This window comes from Notolepis coatsorum (assembly GCF_963971535.1).
Source record: "Notolepis coatsorum genome assembly, chromosome: 18".
Classification (NCBI taxonomy): Eukaryota; Metazoa; Chordata; class Actinopteri; order Aulopiformes; family Paralepididae; genus Notolepis; species Notolepis coatsorum.
Window position 1 is genome coordinate 19513803 of NC_140182.1, and position 20214 is coordinate 19534016.

Here is a 20214-nt window from a genome sequence, read left to right on the forward strand (position 1 = left end):
GGCAGGGGGGTGCTTAGTAAGATATGTGATTGGGCCAGCCCAGTGTTAGTCAGTACCAATACATGGTACCAGCCCCCTCTCAGTCATGTACCATCCAGCCCCCTCTCAATCATGTACCAGCCCCTTCTCAGTCATGTACCACAGCCGTCTCTCAGTCATGTACCACCAGCCCCCCTCTCAGTCCTGTATACCAGCCCCCTCTCAGTCATGCCAGCCCCCTCTCAGTCATGTACCACAGCCCCCTCTCAGTCATGTACCAGCCCCCTCTCAGTCATGTACCACAGCCCCCTCTCAGTCATGTACCAGCCCCCTCTCAGTCATGTACCACAGCCCCCTCTCAGTCATGTACCACAGCCCCCTCTCAGTCATGTACCAGCCCCCTCTCAGTCATGTACCACAGCCCCCTCTCAGTCATGTACCAGCCCCCTCTCAGTCATGTACCACAGCCCCCTCTCAGTCATGTACCACAGCCCCCTCTCAGTCATGTACCACAGCCCCCTCTCAGTCATGTACCACAGCCCCCTCTCAGTCATGTACCTGCACGACTGGCGGGGGGGTGCTTAGTAAGATATGTGATTGGGCCAGCCCAGTGTCAGTCAGTACCAATGGGCCGCTGTCCCAGCCTAGTGGGCTGGTCGTTGACCAAATACATTTTTTTCTTTTTTTTTAATATATATATATTTTTGTATCAAATCATAACGGCCCAAATATGCGTCGGCCCACCGGGAATTTGGTATGCCAGATGGCCAGTCCAGGCCTGGACTATATGAGGCTTTACTAATCTAGCTACACAGGATCATATCTATGTGAGGCTTTACTAATCTAGCTACACAGGATCATATCTATATGAAGCTTTACTAATCTATAGCTACACAGGATCATATCTATATGAAGCTTTACTAATCTATAGCTACACAGGATCATGTCTATGCAGCTTTACTAATAATATTCTGCTGACAATGCGTTCAGGCCCTGATCAAAGTAATTCTGTCCAGTGGCTTTCCTCTGCAAAACATTATACTCTTATACGCTTGTACTCTTATACTCAGCTACTGGATATGAAAATGGGGCCCCTAATTAATAAAAAAAAAAACATGACTGCGTGTGATATTTATTAAAAGAAAATAGACAAAAAAAAAGAAAGAAAAGGCCAATGATGTTTGGGAACTCAATGCCCCTGTTAAAACCATGCAGCACAGCTATATGAGATTATCATTGACCAGCTCACAAGAACAAGTTCATTACTACATTAATACAGATTTATTTAACACTCAGAGAAAAAAAATCCCACACACTGTTGTAAGCTTGCAAGAAAAACCCTTTTTTCCATTGAAAATGTTTCCAACCCGTTCAAGTCTCAAGACGGGTGGGATATTCTCTCTGACGCACTTAACCCTTCAAGATTTACATTCCTGTATACAGAAACTTACTTCGCACTTTGTTACACAGTTTCCCTGTGTTTTAAATACTGGTGTCATACTGGATATTTCTAACTTAAATATGGGGTCATGTATGGGAACCTCTGATTGAAAAAAATAAAAAATAAAAGATCTGAAAGGGCCCCTTCCACAGTAAGCTTCGTAGTGACACCTGCATGAAATCAGGGGACTCTGCTGTCAGCATCATTACAAACGGAGAACACCCACTTCTTCTAAATACAGGCCATATAGGCCTAGCGCAGACACACGCTCCTTGCGCTGAGAAAAAAAACTCTCTCTGCAGGCCCGCACTTTGCAAATCAGGAATGTTTGTTGAAATAAATAAACATCCCCACATTTGAGAGAGGAACTCACAATCACAAGCATTTCCTGTGTATAGGATTCTTCTGGTCAGAAGTGTAAATAAAACGTCATGCTGTAAACCTCCGAGGAGAGAGGAGAGGGATGGAGAGAGAGAGAGAGAGAGAAAATAGAAGTAACAGAGATAGAAAGTAAAACGGAGATTTCCTGCTTTTAACACTGTGATGAAATTATTGCTCAGATCTTTGGTTCTTGGGTGCTTATCTCCAAATCAAAATGGATCCATTGGCTTACGTTGGGCTAAAGTACTACATGCTTGGATGGTCTTAAAGTCTCCCCAAAGAAACAGGACTTAATAAAAGCTGTATTATCTGAAGGTCTCCGTGAGTGTTTGAACAGTAAAAGATCCTCCTGAGAGGATTGCTGACAAAAGGAAATCCCTCCAGTCTTATTTGTTATCACAGAAAACAAATCGGTCCTGGTTGAATTGTGGTCAAATTTCCCCTGTATGATTTGTACAAATTCATAGTTTTCGGGGAGTGACTTGAGTCATCAGCACTATACACTTCAAAACATATCATGGTGGTTTGAGGGTCATTTCAATTTTACCATGGTACTAGCCATTGCATAAAAAAGTTAAAGTTATGTAACACCATGCCATGTACCACTTGTGTACTTAAGGTCGGTGCCATAGAGATAACATAATATAGAGTCAAACCCCCAAGACCCCTCTGCTCTACATCCTCTGGCCGCCTTGTTACTCAGCTGAAAGAGTTCTATCCTTCCTGCTGACTTGTACAGAACTTGTAAGTCGATAAAAGCGTTAGCTAAATTACAAAATGTAAATGTAATTATATATATAAAAACTTAAAAAAATTCCACAGAGCTTTTAGAAAGGTGCACAATAGAATTATTGCTTTTCCATCCGAAACATTTTTGAGAGTCCAAAATGAATGTTTACATGTTGCGTGCATATATCCCCTCCCTACTTCCCATTTCCCCACATGGAATGCACTTGATTGGATAAATGAGATGCTAGTGCTCTAGTGCGACATCTAATGGCGGAATGTTATCTATAGCACCTTTAAATAACATCCTATGCTGGAAGAAACAACGGTTGCTATGCGCAACACAGCGGTTGGTTGCTATGTGTTGATATATGAGAAATATATCAACAATAATGTAACCTGTAATGTACATTGTAAAGTAGTTCAACTAAATCTTAACTATTCTCAAAAAAAGTTCGTTTGTCAAACTAAAACTACTTTGAGAAAAAGGAAACGTTTAATAAACACACATTTGAGAAAGTAGTTAAATTTACATCCAAACTACATTGCGGAAAATGATCACAATCTGATTGTGGAATCTCATATAGTTACACAGAGCAACAACTGAGCTGACTCTGAGTTAAGTGTGGGTACGTGTGTTTGATCTAGTGACCAGGGCAGGCCAATCCTCACGTAGGCATTACCCAAGGGTATATGTTTCAAGGATGGGACGGGGAGCAATTGTTGAAGTGGAATCAGGAAAATGCTACATTTCTAGTTGAACTACTTGAACTACACGACCCAAAGCAGTTAACTACTGAAAAAGATACTGAGTTTTGAATGCAGTTAAACTACCATCCAACTACTGCAAAATGTAATTAAACGTGCTTTACATTTGTATGTAGATTAATTCTTTTAAATATCCAGAGCTTTTAGAAAGTTGTGGAATAAAATGATTGCTTTTCACCCCCCAAATTTGATTTATTTATGAAGTTATCATTTGAAAAAAAAGTTTGGCAGGTCCAAAATGAATGTTATTTACACATTATATGCATGTTGCGTACATGTATCCCCTCCCTACTTCCCATTTCCCCATGTGGAATGCACCTGATTGGATAAATGTGCTGCTAGTTGAGTCAACATTTTCTTTTTCAACCTAAAGTTGAACCTAAAATATGTTTCTGACAACTAGTATAAACTATCATACGCTATGTAATCCTACGTAACCACACCATTGTTTTGGTCTGACATGCTGGTGCAACATCTAGTGGCTGAATGTTATATATAGCACCTTTAAACTAGACATTTAACTACATGTATTTAACTACTCCCAACACTGTAAATAAGACACCTTGGAACAGTAATATCATGAGAGAGAGGGGGCGGATGAGTTGTGATGGTGATGGAGGGAAAGAGACTAGAGGGTGTGTGTGTGTGCGCGTGCGTGTGCGCGTGCGTGCGTACGTCATATTGATCTCTCTCTTAGAGAAGGCTGTGGATATAGATCAAGGGTATCCATTAATTCATCACACAAATCACCACTTGTGGTCTGATACCGCATGTCAAATAAATCAGAAAGAATGAGGTTTAAAACATGTCAGACACTTTTATTTAAAGAGGGTAGTCCTCCCACCTTAGTATTTCTTTTGGACAGTAGCAACAGTGACAGGGTGCACTACGTGAGGAGCACATTCAGTGATTTAAAGCTGCACCTAGTAACCTTCTGCTGTAACATGAATTGCCCAGTTTGGGACATGCTAATAAACTTGACCTTGAGATAAGAGAAAACAGCAAGATGTTCTTTTTCTTTAACCAAGATAACTTGTTTTTCATTTGTCTCACTCACAGCTATGCTCTAGAAATGAGAATGTAGCTTTTTACATATACTGTATATACTCTAATACATATAAATCACATATTTCCTGTTTGCAGAGAATATTTTGTAACACTGGCGAAGTCCAACCCTTGCAAAACAGACAAGTTTAACAGTTTTCCACAAAATGTTGCCGTAAGTTTCGTAAATGTTTGCCAGTAGCGGGGAAAACCTCTGGCAACAATGGCATTATTTGCCACTGTATTCATGTGAACTGTTTTTATGTTTAAATCAAAAGGTTGAATGAAAATGGCGGTATGTAATTTGATGGAGGATACAATGTGTTTTGTGTCACAGCTCCGGGGTTGTCACCAGCTTGGCTGGTCGTTCACACTAATACAATTGGCAGTATTAGAGGGTGAGAGAAGCTGGCGGGGTGGGTCCGGGTCGTTGTAAACAGCGACTCCTACAGTTCGGTCGGGGCGCCTGCTAAGCACGGATGGGACCTGAGTGGGATAGTGTGATCCTTCCACACGCTACGCCCTCTCAGAGAATATCCGCGCTGCCAGGTGAAAAGAAGCGGTGATTGGCTGGACGTGTGTCGGAGGAAGCACGTGGTAGCCTCCACTCTCCCAGACCGACTGTGGGGGGTAAGTGCGCAGCGACCAGGAAGGGGATTGGGAATTGGCATACGACTAACAATGGGATGGGAGAAAATCGGAGGAAAAGGGAGAGGAAAAAGATTAAAAAAAAACAAAAAAACAGTGTGTTTTGTGTGAGCGGCGGTCAGGTGGCGTAGCGGAGATTGCGTTCGTCACCAACGCCGGAGACGCTGGATTCGCCTGTTGGCAGTATTAGAGGGTGGGAAAGCTGGCGGGGTGGGTCCGGGTCGTTGTAAACAGCAACTCCTACAGTTCGGTCGGGGCGCCTGCTCAGCGCGGATAGGATCTAAGGGGGGTAGTGTGATCCTTCCACACGTTACACCCTCTCAGTGAGAGTCCGCGCTGCCAGGTGAAAAGAAGCGGTTGATTGGCTACACGTGTGTCGGAGGAAGCACGTGATAGCATCCACTCTCCCAGACCGACTGTGGGGGGTAAGTGCGCAGCGACCAGGAAGGGAATTGGCATAACGACTAACATTGGGATGGGAGAAAATCGGAGGAAAAAGGATGGGGGGAAAAGATAAAAAGAAAAAAAAAAATGTTTTGTGTGACCTTTCTAGCTATATGACAACTGTTAAGATGCTGCAGTTAAATAGTGCCTACAATATGCAGCATTGTATCATCATCATCATCATCATCTTTGTTTTACGTCCCTATTTCCCCACTACAGTGAGGTTGGACGGGGCGATGACTCCACGCCACGCCTCCACGCATTGGATGTGTTCCGTTTACAACAATGTTATTTGCCAGAAGCATATAAAAACCCACAAACTTGTGGCAAACAATACAGACCACAGATAAACACACTGTTTGCCAGAAATGCATAAAAAACTAATTTGTCGCAAACTTTCTTCAGATTTGTGGCAAACAATAGGTACCGCAGGCAACAGGCTGACTGCCACAAGTTTGCCGCAACCAAGATACAAGATTCCTTTATTGCCACACAACCAGGTTGGTGGTATTGAAGCTCTACAGCACATAAAACTGGAACATAGATACATTTACCCCCCCCCCCCCCCCCCTTCCCAGCAATGGATACATAATACAGCACAACATGACACAATCAATACATAAATACAGCACAGCATGACACAGCACAACATAACACACGGAAGAGTCTAGTCCATCAGGTCAGGAGCTTGGTTAGTGTAAGGGGGGAGGGGGAGAGGGGGGCCAAGGGAGTTCAGGGTCCGAATGGCAGTTGGGAAGAAGCTGTCCTTGAAGCAGGTGGTTTTTGAGAGGATAGACTTGAAGCGCCACCTGAGGGCAGGGGCTGAAACGGGGTGTGCTGGGTGTGTGAGGGATCCTTTGCAATTTTTCTGGCGCGGGTGGTTGTGTGGGAGGTGAAGATGGAGTCCAGGGAGGGAAGGTCACACCCTATAAGCGTTTGCCAGAAGGCATATAAGCTCCGATTGGCAGCTCCTCTGGGTCTCATGCATATCTGATATCTGATGGCTGGGTTTTCTCTGGTTCAGCACAACTCCATGACTTAAATTTGCACTATGGAACCCTATACACAATAATAAATAATAATAATAATAATAGATCAAATTTATATAGCGCCTTTCATAGAACCCAAGGTCGCTTCACAATCAGGACAAAAAATAGGGCAAGGAAAATAGGGGGGGGGGGGGAAAGAGGGGATGAGGGAAGGTAGGGGATAATGGACCTAATTTAATCTAAACTAACTGATGGGGAAAGCCTTGGTGAAGAGGTGTGTTTTTAGAGCGGATTTGAAGGTGTCCAGGGTTGGGGCGTTGCGGATTTCGGGGGGGAGAGAGTTCCAGAGGGTAGGGGACGCCACGCTGAAGGCTCTGTCCCCAAAAGTCCGTAACCTGGTGCGAGGGATGGAGAGGAGACCTAGATCCTCACAACCCTATACACATAATAAACCTCTCCATAAAACAGGGACACGTCCCCAAGGACTTCAAAATTGCGATAGTAACACCCCTGCACAAAAAAGGCAGCAAATTAGACCCAGGCAACTACCGCCCTGTTTCTATCGTTACCTCCATCTCGAAAGTCATGGAAAAAATAGTATACGAACAGGTCGAAAAGTACCTTACAGTAAATTACCAAGTATGGCTTTGTCAATATTCCAATGTACAGTGTCCCCCACCCACCCCCTACCCAAGCCCCCCACCCCCCCCCCCCACCCCACCCACCCAACCACCTCCAATGTACAGTCCCCCCCAACCCCACCCCACCTACCCAACCTCCTCCAATGTACAGTTTCTACGTCAAATGTATATACTCTCTTTTCTGGACTCTCAATCCAGAAACAGTACTGTATTTGCAAATCTGGTATGTCATAAATGTATAGATGTAGCAGTACTGTCTATCTGTATGTTGTGTGTGTCATATATGTTATGATGAATTGAAAATAGGGGACCCTGATGTAAACAAGACGAAAGTCTTTCTCTGGTCTGCATCCCCTTAACAATTGTATGTATTGAGCTGTACTGTACTGTACCCATCCTGCAATCTGTTAATACAGTTTTCAATCAATCAATCAATCAATCAATCAATCAATCAATCATTCATGAGAAAATGTAACTTCTTCACAGAGTTGGGCAGAACAAGAGGAAATCTTGAAATACAGTGAAATTGCCCATACAAACTCTTCTGGGCGGGCACTACCAGGGTCGGGAAATCCATAATCATTTCTAAACCCTAAAATGTGAACCACATCAGTAACCTTAGCTAATTGTGACAAAATATTGGCTTTCTGTATTAGAAACAAAGCCAATTCCCCAATTGTTCTGTGGAAAAAGGATTGTTGAATCAACTTTCTTGGCAATTCTGGACTCTGGGGATGTCATTTACACACTGCTGTCACCACACTCAGCCACTTAGACTCTGTTTACCACTCTGAGGTTTATTACCGGTGACACCTTAGAGACTCTGTTTACCACTCTGAGGTTTATTACCGGTGATACCTTAGACTCTGTTTACCACTCTGAGGTTTATTACCGGTGACACCTTAGACTCTGTTCACCACTCTGAGGTTTATTACCGGTGACACCTTAGACTCTGTTTACCACTCTGAGGTTTATTACCGGTGACACCTTAGACTCTGTTTACCACTCTGAGGTTTATTACCGGTGACACCTTAGACTCTGTTTACCACTCTGAGGTTTATTACCGGTGACACCTTAGACTCTGTTTACCACTCTGAGGTTTATTACCGGTGATACCTTAGACTCTGTTTACCACTCTGAGGTTTATTACCGGTGATACCTTAGACTCTGTTTACCACTCTGAGGTTTATTACCGGTGACACCTTAGACTCTGTTTACCACTCTGAGGTTTATTACCGGTGGTACCTTAGACTCTGTTTACCACTCTGAGGTTTATTACCGGTGACACCTTAGACTCTGTTTACCACTCTGAGGTTTATTACCGGTGACACCTTAGACTCTGTTTACCACTCTGAGGTTTATTACCGGTGACACCTTAGACTCTGTTTACCACTCTGAGGTTTATTACCGGTGACACCTTAGACTCTGTTTACCACTCTGAGGTTTATTACCGGTGACACCTTAGACTCTGTTTACCACTCTGAGAGACAAGTCGAGTCGACCTGTGGTGGTTTTGCTTGATTCCGTTATATGTTTATATGTTCCTTCGACTGTATAACCTTTCTTTCCTTTTTTTTTTTTTTTTTACTGTTTATTCGTTTTTTTAACAGTTGTGTATGTGTTTGGATTTGTTGATGCCATCATGTAAACCCGGCGTCAAGTTTGACTCCCAAGTATGAAGTACAAATAAATCATTTATATATGTGCCAACTGTATACATATATGTTTTCTCTTATACCTCTTATTGGCACGGGGTGCCAATCTTCCATAGGGCAGCTTTAAGGACCTAGATTAGATTAGACCTATAGAAAAGCGACATGAAGCAAGACAAGTTTGACATGATGCATCTTGGGGGCAATTCTTCTCTGCAGTGCAAACAAACACATTTTAGGCCGATACCCCGTCAGAAGTCTCAAATAATCTGCGTTCCACAGTCACTTAATTCTGGGAATGGTTGAGGTAATTTCACATTTCAGTATATTATATAACTTCATCCGAGCATTTTCTCAAAAGCGACGACAACGTCTAGCCGTGAGTGGAGATGGAGAGAAAGAGAGGCCCGGCCCTGGAAACTGTCATCTCCCTCGTTTCATGTGCAATCAAGCCTCAGTTCACCACTAAATCACACTGTTTCAAACCAGACGCTTTCAAAAGGGGTTTTAATCTGAATGTTTATTATATTTTTTCACTCTCTACATAAACCGACTACAGTTGTCCAAATACACGCTCAGCACGGCGGGCAGGGGGCGGGGCCACGATGAAGATGGATGGGCTTCCAGCGCGGGGAACATTAGCTGCTAATCAAGTTAGGTTTCCTGGCACTCATCTTTATACATCATTATCCGCCTCAAATGTGCATCAGACCACCGCCTCGTGCACCCGCGCTGTATGTACACACATACACACACACACACGCACACGCACACGCGCACACGCACACGCACACACACACACACACACACACACACACACACACACACACACACACACACACACACACACACACACACACGGGTATATAGAGGAGGGACAGACACACAGACACACACAGGCATGGTATATAGAGGAGGGACAGACACACATACACACACACGTGCGCACACACACTTGCATGTGCACAAACACACACACACACACACACACACATAGGCATGGATATATAGAGTAGGGAGGGACACACACAAGCACATACAGTTACATGCACACATAATGATAGGTAGACATAGACACATACAGACAAACACACACAGACACACACACACGCACGTATGTTTGACATGCACCAACATTGAGCTATAGTGCAAACATACAATTTGACACACAGAAATAAACGCAGATGTGTTTGAGATGACAAAGCACGTTGCTCTCAAAGCTGCATTGTCCGCTGGTAAAACTCCTAAAAGATATCTTTCCAACCCACAGAAACACGAGGACCTTTACAAACATCAGAGAATGTTCCTCTGAGCACGGTCGGCCTGTGAACACTAGATGGAGAGGATAAAACACGGCTTGAAAATAAACTTTTCTTAATTTCCCTCTTTTTATCCTCACAAATGATAAATAAATAGCCATAGTCTCATGGGAGTTGTGTGTGTGTGCGTGTGTGTGTGTGTGGCCGTGCTCACGTCCTTGTAAGGACTAAAAGTGGATGTGTGTGCGTGTGTGTGTGCGTGTGTGTGTGTGTGTACTAACCCATTGCATGATTTATTGTTTGGGTGCGTGCGTGTGCATGCATGTGTGGGTGCATGCGTGTGCGTGTTTGTACAAACACCCTTCGGAGTTGTGTATAATAGTGTTTGTGAGTGTGTGTTTTCTTGTGTGTATGCTTATGTGCGTGCTTGTGTGTGTTTGTGTGTGTGTCTGTGTGTGTGTGTGTGTGTGTGTGTGAACTCTTTCAGGAGGACACAACTGCAAGCTTACCACCCCCACAATCTGAGCCTGCGCTGCATAAAATGCCAATTTTGACAAGTATCTTAAGCTTCAATTGTAATGGAAATGAGAGAATTTAACTTTTTCCAACCACCAAAATATCTGGGAAAAAGTGACAATATCTTGAAATTAGGTCTGTTTCAAGATCATTTTGCATTTGTTCTGAGAAAATAATTCAAACTAGCTCTTCTGTAAGTGAAATGATCTCACATTTTTTTTTACTGTTTTAAGAAAATCCAATTTTATTTCAAGACTGAACACAAGATGAAAATCCTTTTTAGGATGGAGATTTCTTGCAGCGTTGGACCACCCTGAGTCTACAGCACTTAATCCGGGAGGAAGCAGCAGGGATGTAGCGGAGCCTCCCTCAGCGGGCTGCAAGAGTCCAGCCAGCCGCCCTGCCTGTCTCCACCCACCTCCTACACAGATAGGCTGGATTAACACAGGAGCCCATATATAATAATAATACATTTGATTTATAAAGCGCTTTTCAGGAACCCAAAGATGCTGACAATGAGCAAAACAAATGAACAAAGAAACAAAGAACCACAGGGAATAAGCAACAGTATGAAAACGCAGGACATACAATAATACAACACTTTTGGTCGGAGCAGGAGCAGAAATTCAACATCTATTGAGAGAGATTTTATGAAACGCTTGTTGATAAAACATTTATTTTAAAAAGATTTTTTTTTTAAAAGAAGAAAATTCCCCTTACGTGAAACTAGATATTTACAGATATTTTATATAGGGAACAGCTTGGGCCCAAGTGTATTTCCTCTCAGCTACTGCTATTAACAAACACTACAACAGGAAATACACTTAGACCCATTCACAATGTGTATGTTGTCATGTTAGAAAAGGTGTATATCTTACCTTTATTGCATATCATATAGCTGTATATCAGAGAAATGTCCTCATGAGGCTTTTTCTGTTCTTGCGGGGACATAAACTATGCACGCACGCACGTGTGTGCGTGCGCACGCACACACATGAACATGATTGTTTCATTTTATATGTTGGATCCTGCAACATTCTTACCATTGTTACTATGACTGTGAACGCACCCTTTACGTTTGTTTAGGGAGTGTGTTTTCTAGAGAGTGAAATGTGCCGCCAGTGAAACCATGCATGCTTGTGTCATGCTCTCAGAACAGGAAGGGTTCTCAACTATGTGCACAGTATGTGTGTGATTGCAAGCATCCTTGAGTATCACACGCATATAAAATGTGTGTGTATGTATATATATGTACAAGAGTAATATAACAATTATGTGTGATCACAAGTATTTTAGTGTGTGTGTGCACGTGTATGCCCGCAAGTATTCCTATCCCATCACAGTATCACAAGTATTTGAGTGAACTGTGTGTGTGTAATAAGCAGTATGTGTGATGATGATCACAAGTATTTTAGTGTATACTCTCTCTCTCACTCTGTGTGTATGTATGAGAGTAATAAGCAGTATGTGTGATCACAAGTATTTTAGTGTATACTCTCTCTCACTGTGTGTGTGTGTGTGTGTGTTCGTGTGTGTGTGTGTGCGTGCGTGTGTATAGACTGAAAGTGTGCGTGGAGGCAGGTCTGTTACTAATTAGACCGAGCTGGAGCGTTCATAGTGTGACAGCACAGACTGGGCCTTCACAGCTCATTAGGTGGTGTCCAATCAGGACGCAGCCAGCATGACCGCTGTTTATTTACATGCAGCACTGGAGAGGGCAGCCTGTTGGCAACTCAGGCCCCGGGTCTGAGACGCGGAGACACGGGAACACAGAGACACAGTGTGCTACACTGCACGGGTCCCCAATCAACACCCTGATCATATTGACCCACACATATATACACACACACATATGGTTTGGAGGTGTGCGAGTGTGTGCGGAAATAGACACGTAGTAACCAGGCAGACATAAATACACACAAATGCATACCCACTCCAATGCAGACAAGGCGTGAAACTATATCTTTCCGTGAGTCAACCAGAGTGGACCGGAGGGGTCCAAACCTTTTGGCATGGAGAGCCAAGGACCATAATAATAAAATTGGTGGAGGGCCGTCGGCCAAATAATTTGACCTGACATTTTTAAAGCAGCAATCATTGTTTTATTACCACTAGAGGGTGGCAAAGAGACACGTGGCTCGAACAAAGGAAGCGTCCCCTCCTCTCTCCCAAAACGGAAGACTGGTCTTGTTTCGCCAAATATTGATCATTGTAAATACATCACATATAAACAAAACACGGCCTTGCTAGTACAATTTTGTTGCAACTAAACTATTCACTCAAGAAAATAATATTTTTCATACATAGATTACTAGATTTCAACATGACTTTCTCTTGGGCATTTCCTGGTTGGTGAACAAGGTGACAATGGCTAAAATGGCCAATAGTAATACAAATGATCTAACCTACAAACATAATACTGTTCCAACAGCACCAAATGTATGAAATTAAAAAGGCCATGTTATGCTTTTTGTGTTTTCTCCTTACCTTCAGTGTGTTATATAGCTGGAGGTGCATGTAGAACGTCTGCAGAGTTACAATATCCAAAGTCCAGCCAAACAGAGTCTCTCTGACAGGAATCACTGTTCCTGAACTGCCTTATTTTCAGTCCAGCATTTTCTTCTGTTACATATCTATATCACTATGTAACACAATGGTTTACTCTTGGCATATATGTCTATTGATGTTTATTAATGTTCACTCTTGCAATAAAAAAAACCCGAAATCATTATGCTGTGGTCTGAAACCTTAACCTTCTGTGAATTGTCAGGGAAAGGGTTAGTGCGGCAGTGAAAGGGTTAAGTGTCTCCACTTTTTTCTTTCTCTGACAACATTTTAGGTGAGAAATAAGATATGCAATCACTGGATCTGATCTGCAATGTCTAGTTTTACAGTTTGATCTGAATTTCATGAAGCAGAAAGTGCAGCAGCACAGGGGAGAAGCAGCTCATTTTCACGAGACCAGGGCCATAACTACTTGTTTGAGGCTGATTGAGTCCGGCTGCTGAGTGACAGTCTGTACAGCTGTACCTAGCTGCATTTTACCATAAAACATGTTTGTAAATATTAAAATATAAAAAATGGAAATATAAAAATGAAAAAAAAAATTAAAAGAAATGGCAATAATATGGGCCCTTTAATTTGGTAAATGTCTTTTTTACTATATAGGTGTATCGAATGTTACAAGTACCAGTCATTTACAATGTCTTAGATCTTATGCTTTTGTTTCTTGTAATAACCAAGTTATTTCAAAATCACTCCTTACCTAAATATAAATAACATGCACTAAGCACTAATAGATACTAATTACTAATAACACTAATATACCAAATCTAACATCTTTTCACTCTTGGAAGCCTTTGGGGGGCCAGAAATTATGTCATGTTGGGTCAAATTTAACCCATGGACTAATTTATTTGGGGAGATCCTGAGAGGATTGAGAATGTCAACAGCAAATTTCATTGTGAAGCAGCTTAAGTCGTTTTCGGGATAGAAAGTGACTGATTGAACTCAAGTTGCTATACCCTGCCAACATGGCTTGTAGGAATGACAGAATTACCAGCCACAGCCAGAGTTATCATTGTATGGCTGGTGGCAATTTCAAACCATGAACACAGGCAAGTGTGTACACAATACACACAAACAGAAACCTATGACAAAAGTTCACATCAAAAAAATATATTTATTACAGTATCAACAACTTGATCCATCATAATTCTGACAACAAAGCCATGCAAATGTGACAGCTGCACATGAAATAATAAGGACACAATGAATATCACAATAAAAGTCCTCTTTACTTCCACCCCCGTTGCAAACCTCGGTTTGTGTTTTACCTCTGAAGGCCTTTGCATAAAGATGACACAGAAGTGTTCCTGATAAATATCATTTGGCGGATGCTTTGGCCCATGTGATTTACAAATAGAACCTCTAACCTTAACAATGTTAGCCCTCGCTCAACTATTCAAGCTACACAGGACCAAATATTGTTACTCTGTCAAATCCGAACCTCATTCTCCACTGTGTAAAAGACGACAACACATTTTTTTTTTTTGAACAACAGATATGTGTAAAGGCCCGAGACAGACCATGCGGTGGCCATGCAGCACACAGACAAAGTGAAGCAGTGAAAGTTAGTCAACCTATCTCAAACCCCCACCCTCAAAACAACATTTGTGATTGGAGGATGACGAAAAGAGGGCGAGGTCAATTGTAGCGGTCAAAGCCAGAGTGTCAGGGGGCTGTTCGGAGTCCAGCTGGGTCAAGACTAAACCCAAGATGCTCATCTACTTGTGCTAATCACGGCATACAAAGGAGTGTTTCCCACACATTCCTAAGTTATTTGTGCTGGTGGCTTGGGGGACAGAAGCGTGCACACATACAATGCAATAAACACTTTAAAATATATTAAATATACAGTATCTTACATATTGTATTATTTGATTGGTTTGGGAATCGGATTCTTGTGGTTGGCCAACACAAATAAGTCCATATATGAAAAACGCTGCAAATGGCAAACATTTCAACAAGCCTTTAAGAAAGGCTCAGTTGAAGCTTATTGGATAAACCTTTTTCACCAAGCAACTGCAACTAGGCTTCACCAAAGCACATTGTTCAAATTCAAAACCCTGGTGATGGACATGCATGGTGTTGGGCACAGGGCCGATCCCAACCTATTCGGAATTCGGAAAACAATGTTCACTTTGTCAACAAGACTGACGGGTCATCAGCAATAATTAGTAATAGGAGGGAGTCATACAGATGCCATGGCTGCCACAAAAACAAGGTCACCAGGAAAAAAACACACATGCTTCTTGTTGTATATACAGTGCTTTTCAACCTTTTGTCCCTCAAATCTACATCCATTTACACATAAATCCCATTTAAATCCCACTACTACAGATACAACCCCCCTCCGCCCCACACACACACCACACCTCGAGTTCTTGAGCCCTCCTTAACAGGATTCCTTCTCCTCAAAAATACTCATAAGATCTTGTGGTGGCCCCACTTGATATCATTTGAAGCCCCTCCCGGATCGGACCACTGGTGGGAAAGCACTGGTGTAAGGATATGGAAAAAGCAAAAAAGGCTTATGGGGAAACGCATCAGGCAGAAACACACAAGCGATAGAGCGGCATACAAGGGACACTTTGTGACAAGGAGAGCCCTCAGCGAGAGACAGATCAATTGACAGATCGATAAAAAAAAGCTAACAAAAGACATAGCAACAAACACAGAGAATGCAGTTACACAAATAGTGAATTCCAACGTTCGAGCACATGGATTCGCACAGGAATAGCGTGCAGAGAGGACTGCAAGGCGTTGGACTGTAGCTAAAGACTAAGATGCTGTAGGAATGATTTAAGTTTATGTTACAGGTTGTTGCACTACTAGAAAGAAGCATTTTGTATAAAAGTATTCTGTACTTCTGTATGACAACTAATAAAGAAACTTGAAACTAAGGTGACTACACGTCAGACATGGCTGGGTCGCGGTCGGGCGCTTTGATGGACCACTTTCAAAGGGGAGCAGAGATATGAGGGCACTTCAGGGTCACTACTGCAAAGAAACACAGCAAGGTTATTAAGTGATTATATCTTGTATCAAAACATATTATTACAAGATGCCGCATTTCAAGTCAACAGCTTCTTCCCGTTTTTTCATGATAATTTCAATTGTTTCACAATAATAAGACCATTTTGAAACAAGAAACTCACTTTCACCGTTTTCAAGTGAATGTCTTGGAAGTCTCATTGTCATTAAAGGCACAATCCACGATATGGCACCCTCGTCGGCCCACACGGCCAACTTTTAGTGATTTATTGAATAGAAGACTCACTCTGATATGGATTGTCTGAGCCTTGACAACATGTAACCACTTAACATTAAATTCAGGTGACCTTTTGAGGCTGTAAAAGGTTTGTTTACATTTGTAAATATTTGTAAACATTGGGAGTAAAACAGAGCTGTATTTTGATGATGCACTGAGTACAATTCTAAAAAGCTAAATATTCCAACACATTAAAGACTTGTGTTGAATACACCCCAAATGTAGATGGTGAAGTAGGAATCCCGGACTGAGCCTTTAAACAAGTGACAATTTCTTGAAAACAGCAAAAATATCTGCCAGTGCCGTAGGATATTTATAATATATATAAATATCTTGAAATTAATTAGTTATGTCTGTAAAACAAGATTGAATCACTTAGTACGCCTACATTTTGCAGAGCATAACTACAGCATTGAACAGTTTCGTCACTAGTAGTAGATATACAAATACAGTCATAATAACATCATAATTTTTCCACATAGGTTGTTCACGGGAAGATGAGAACCACGGTCACAGCCATAAACAATTGCATCTTTGAAACGTTTCGAAAGACGGGTGAAAAATGTACAACATTTACAGGAGATCGTCGATTAAAATATCAAGTCTGAAATAAATCGATTAAAAAAAACTTGCCAGAAAGTGTACATCATCTCACCATACAATGTACTTAACCATGACATCCTTCTTAAAAAACATTCTGGAATATTCAGCTAAGGATGTTTTTCTTATCTTTTTACTGCTCTCTCAAGAGGCAGCCCCCCCCCCCCCCCCCCCCCCCCCCATCACTGCTTTGAAGACACAATTCTACCCCCTGGTGGTGATAAACAGTAATACAACCAAGAGACATCACTGACCTCACAACTACCCATTTACCCCCATTTGCACATTGCTGTATACAACATGCAAACACAGATAGAAACATGCATGCAGATAGCTGCTTTCTTTACCCAGAACAAAACACAGAGTACTTTCTCTATTAGTCCAATCAGGATCTAACACAATTTAGCAACTACTATTAGAATACCATGACTACTACCGTTAAAGCACTGTCTGACAACCTACCGAATTGCATTCACATGCATAAATATGACTGGAGATCAAGGAGAATCACTCTTTCAATGTTGAACAGTGAGATTAGGCTATAGCTGTAGACCTCATAGGCCATGATACACGGGCAACATTTAGATACAATGAACATGGGCAAGTTCTCCCAAATAAATATGACAGAGTCTTTGTTCCTCAAAGCCCACTGTCACCCACAATGGTTTTTATATAGCCTATATTTGCATATATCTACGTATACAGGTTACCCTTAGTCTTATTACCCTTTTATATACTTTTCCCTAGACATGTATAATGTTACCTGCAATGCAGCTTTACTTTAATGATGCTGTAAAGCCCTAATTTCCCTAAGGGGATTAATAAAGTATCTATCTATCTATCCACCGTGCGACACACACCCAGGCCTGATCAGCCTGTGGTGGGCCAACCTCGGCAGAGGGTGTATTGTGATAAATGGCCGAAACACCCAATGAGGTCGGGGAACACAACTGAAGATGTGTCGTACTGGTGATCATCACGTGATCATTGCCAAATTCCACCCCACTCCAACCTCATTCAATTGTTGTGCTGAATATTTAGGGATCTTTAACAACTAGTCCTATTAAGAATCCATCTATCTATCTAGTTGAACAGTTCCTGTCTCTCCTCTCAATCTCGTCCGTCTGTCTGTCCGTCTGTCTGTCTGTCTGTCTGTCTGTCTGTCTGTCTGTCTGTCTGTCTGTCCGTCCATCTATCCATCTATCTAGTTTAACGGTTCCTATCTCTCCTCAAGCACCTCCATTGCTTTTCAAAGTTGCCCACCTCCATTGCTTTTCAAAGTTGCCCAATGTCTCTTTCTAGATTGTGTGCATTATAGTGTATCATGTGACAAGTGAGATGTGAACATATAGACGAGCAGATCTTCCTGGGTGGCAATGGTGAGTGGAAGGCACTTTAGACAGACATAGAGGTTCTGACATCCCCAAGGTAACGAGATGGTGTTATAGAAACAAGAATTAAATAATACTACTAGTCATGAAGCATGTGTCGGCAAGAGTATGGTTAGTTAGATGTGTACATTTTTTGGTAGTGACACATCTCCAAACACACACAGCAAAGACCTGGGGACAAGCAGGCATGGGAGGACGTAGGTTAATAGTACAGTATGTTAGCGTGTGTGTGTGTGTGTGTGTGTGTGTGTGTGTGTGTGTGTGTGTGTGTGTGTGTGTGTGTGTGTGTGTGGTTTTGTGATATTCAAACACCCACAGCTATGATGTAGCTCGAATTTGTGCACTGTGTATACACAATGTATGCTACACTGCACAGCACGTAAACTGTATACTGTAGATTTGTATAGTAGCAATAAGGCTTGATGACAAGCCATCGAGGACAGTGTATTTTCTTTACCAACGCCGACTGGGCTGAATGCACTGAAGCAGTGAAGGTGGAACACTGATATATACATACATGGATATACTGTATGAGTACAAGGTGGTGGAGGGGTTTCATTCCATACTTAATACCTTAAATATAAATATTTGAGATACCCATTGTATTTTCTTAAATATTGAACATCGGAATGAATATATCAAATCTAATGGGGTGAAACCCCTCAAACATATTCATGCGAGGAAGGAGGAGTACGCTGGGTTGGTTGAAAAAACAGCAGTGTGGCAGCATTTGTCTATCTAAGATATATATTCCTATATGTGATTAGATGATTAGATGTGCCCTGATGAAGGACCGACACGTCCGCACCGCGTTGGCATAACAAGGTTCATTGAAGGGATCAAGCCTCTCTCGCTTCTTTCTACTGGAACAGACTATTCCTCTTATAGGACTCACTCAGCGCTCATACCGAGTTATCCATCTGCGTGAACAAGGCACCAGCACCTCATAGCAATTTAGATAATATTAGTCATCATCACACATTAAATATCGGTGGATGCCGATGATGTTGTCTATTGAGTATATAATAGCTTTGTACTGTAGGCTGTGATTGAAACGGCATTGTGTACTTGCTAATGTATAGTTAAGAGTGTCTGATTATGTTTGACAGTACTTATTATTGCTGATATAGAAGAAGGTATAGAGGAGGACTGAGGATGGATTGCTACAGAACACTTCACTACAATCTCATTATTCAGATAAAGAACCACATTTTGAACATTTTAAACGGTAAACAGTGCATGCAGGTGTGAAATTACTGCAAGTCACGTGGGGCGTGAATGTTGAACTGGAGGTACACAACTTCTGTTGTTCTCTACCATAACACACACACACACACACACACACACACACACACACACACACACACACACACACACACACACACACACACACACACACACACACACACACACACACACACACACACACACACACACACACACACACACACACACACACACACCACACACACACACACACACACACACACACAGAGTTTAGTTTTAACACTCATCTGAGAACGTTAAAAACAGGACTAGTGCTTCTTCATCTGAAGGATTGTTGAGTATATTATTTTCCAACAGATGGCGCCACGCCTTATGCAACAGCAGTCATGGCTGCCGCTGTACTGATATAAGATAGAGACTAATATATATATAAATGTGTGTGTGTGTGTGTGTGTGTGTGCGTGTGTGCGTGTGTGTGTGTGTGTGTGCCGCCAGTCCGTAGTTTGCACCAGTTGTCGTCAGGAATGTCTGCTGTCGTCCGGCTCTCACTCACTTTACTCCGCCGCCATTTTCTCTATATGTTCACTCAGCAAGTTGTATTGTTCTGTAGACAGAAAACACAGAGACAGACTCACTCCCTGTGGCTGGTCAACCTGTGTTCTATAGAGCAGGATT

General features: G+C 42.1%; 1 protein-coding gene across 6 annotated transcripts in view; it reads right to left on the bottom strand.

The window, feature by feature from the left end:
- Positions 1 to 14156: 14156 nt before the first annotated feature.
- Positions 14157 to 20214, bottom strand: part of kiaa0513 (KIAA0513) — a 61659-nt gene continuing 55601 nt past the window's right edge. For 2 of the 6 annotated variants that reach the window (XM_084335578.1, XM_084335576.1), the window contains exon 12: positions 17113 to 20177. In XM_084335578.1, the coding sequence (XP_084191704.1) occupies positions 20122 to 20177 (56 nt within the window). In that variant the 3' untranslated portion in view covers positions 17113 to 20121. Of the gene's footprint in view, positions 16051 to 17112; positions 20178 to 20214 lie in introns of those variants that run through there. The other 4 variants (XM_084335577.1, XM_084335580.1, XM_084335581.1 and 1 more) reach the window with 4 other exon arrangements.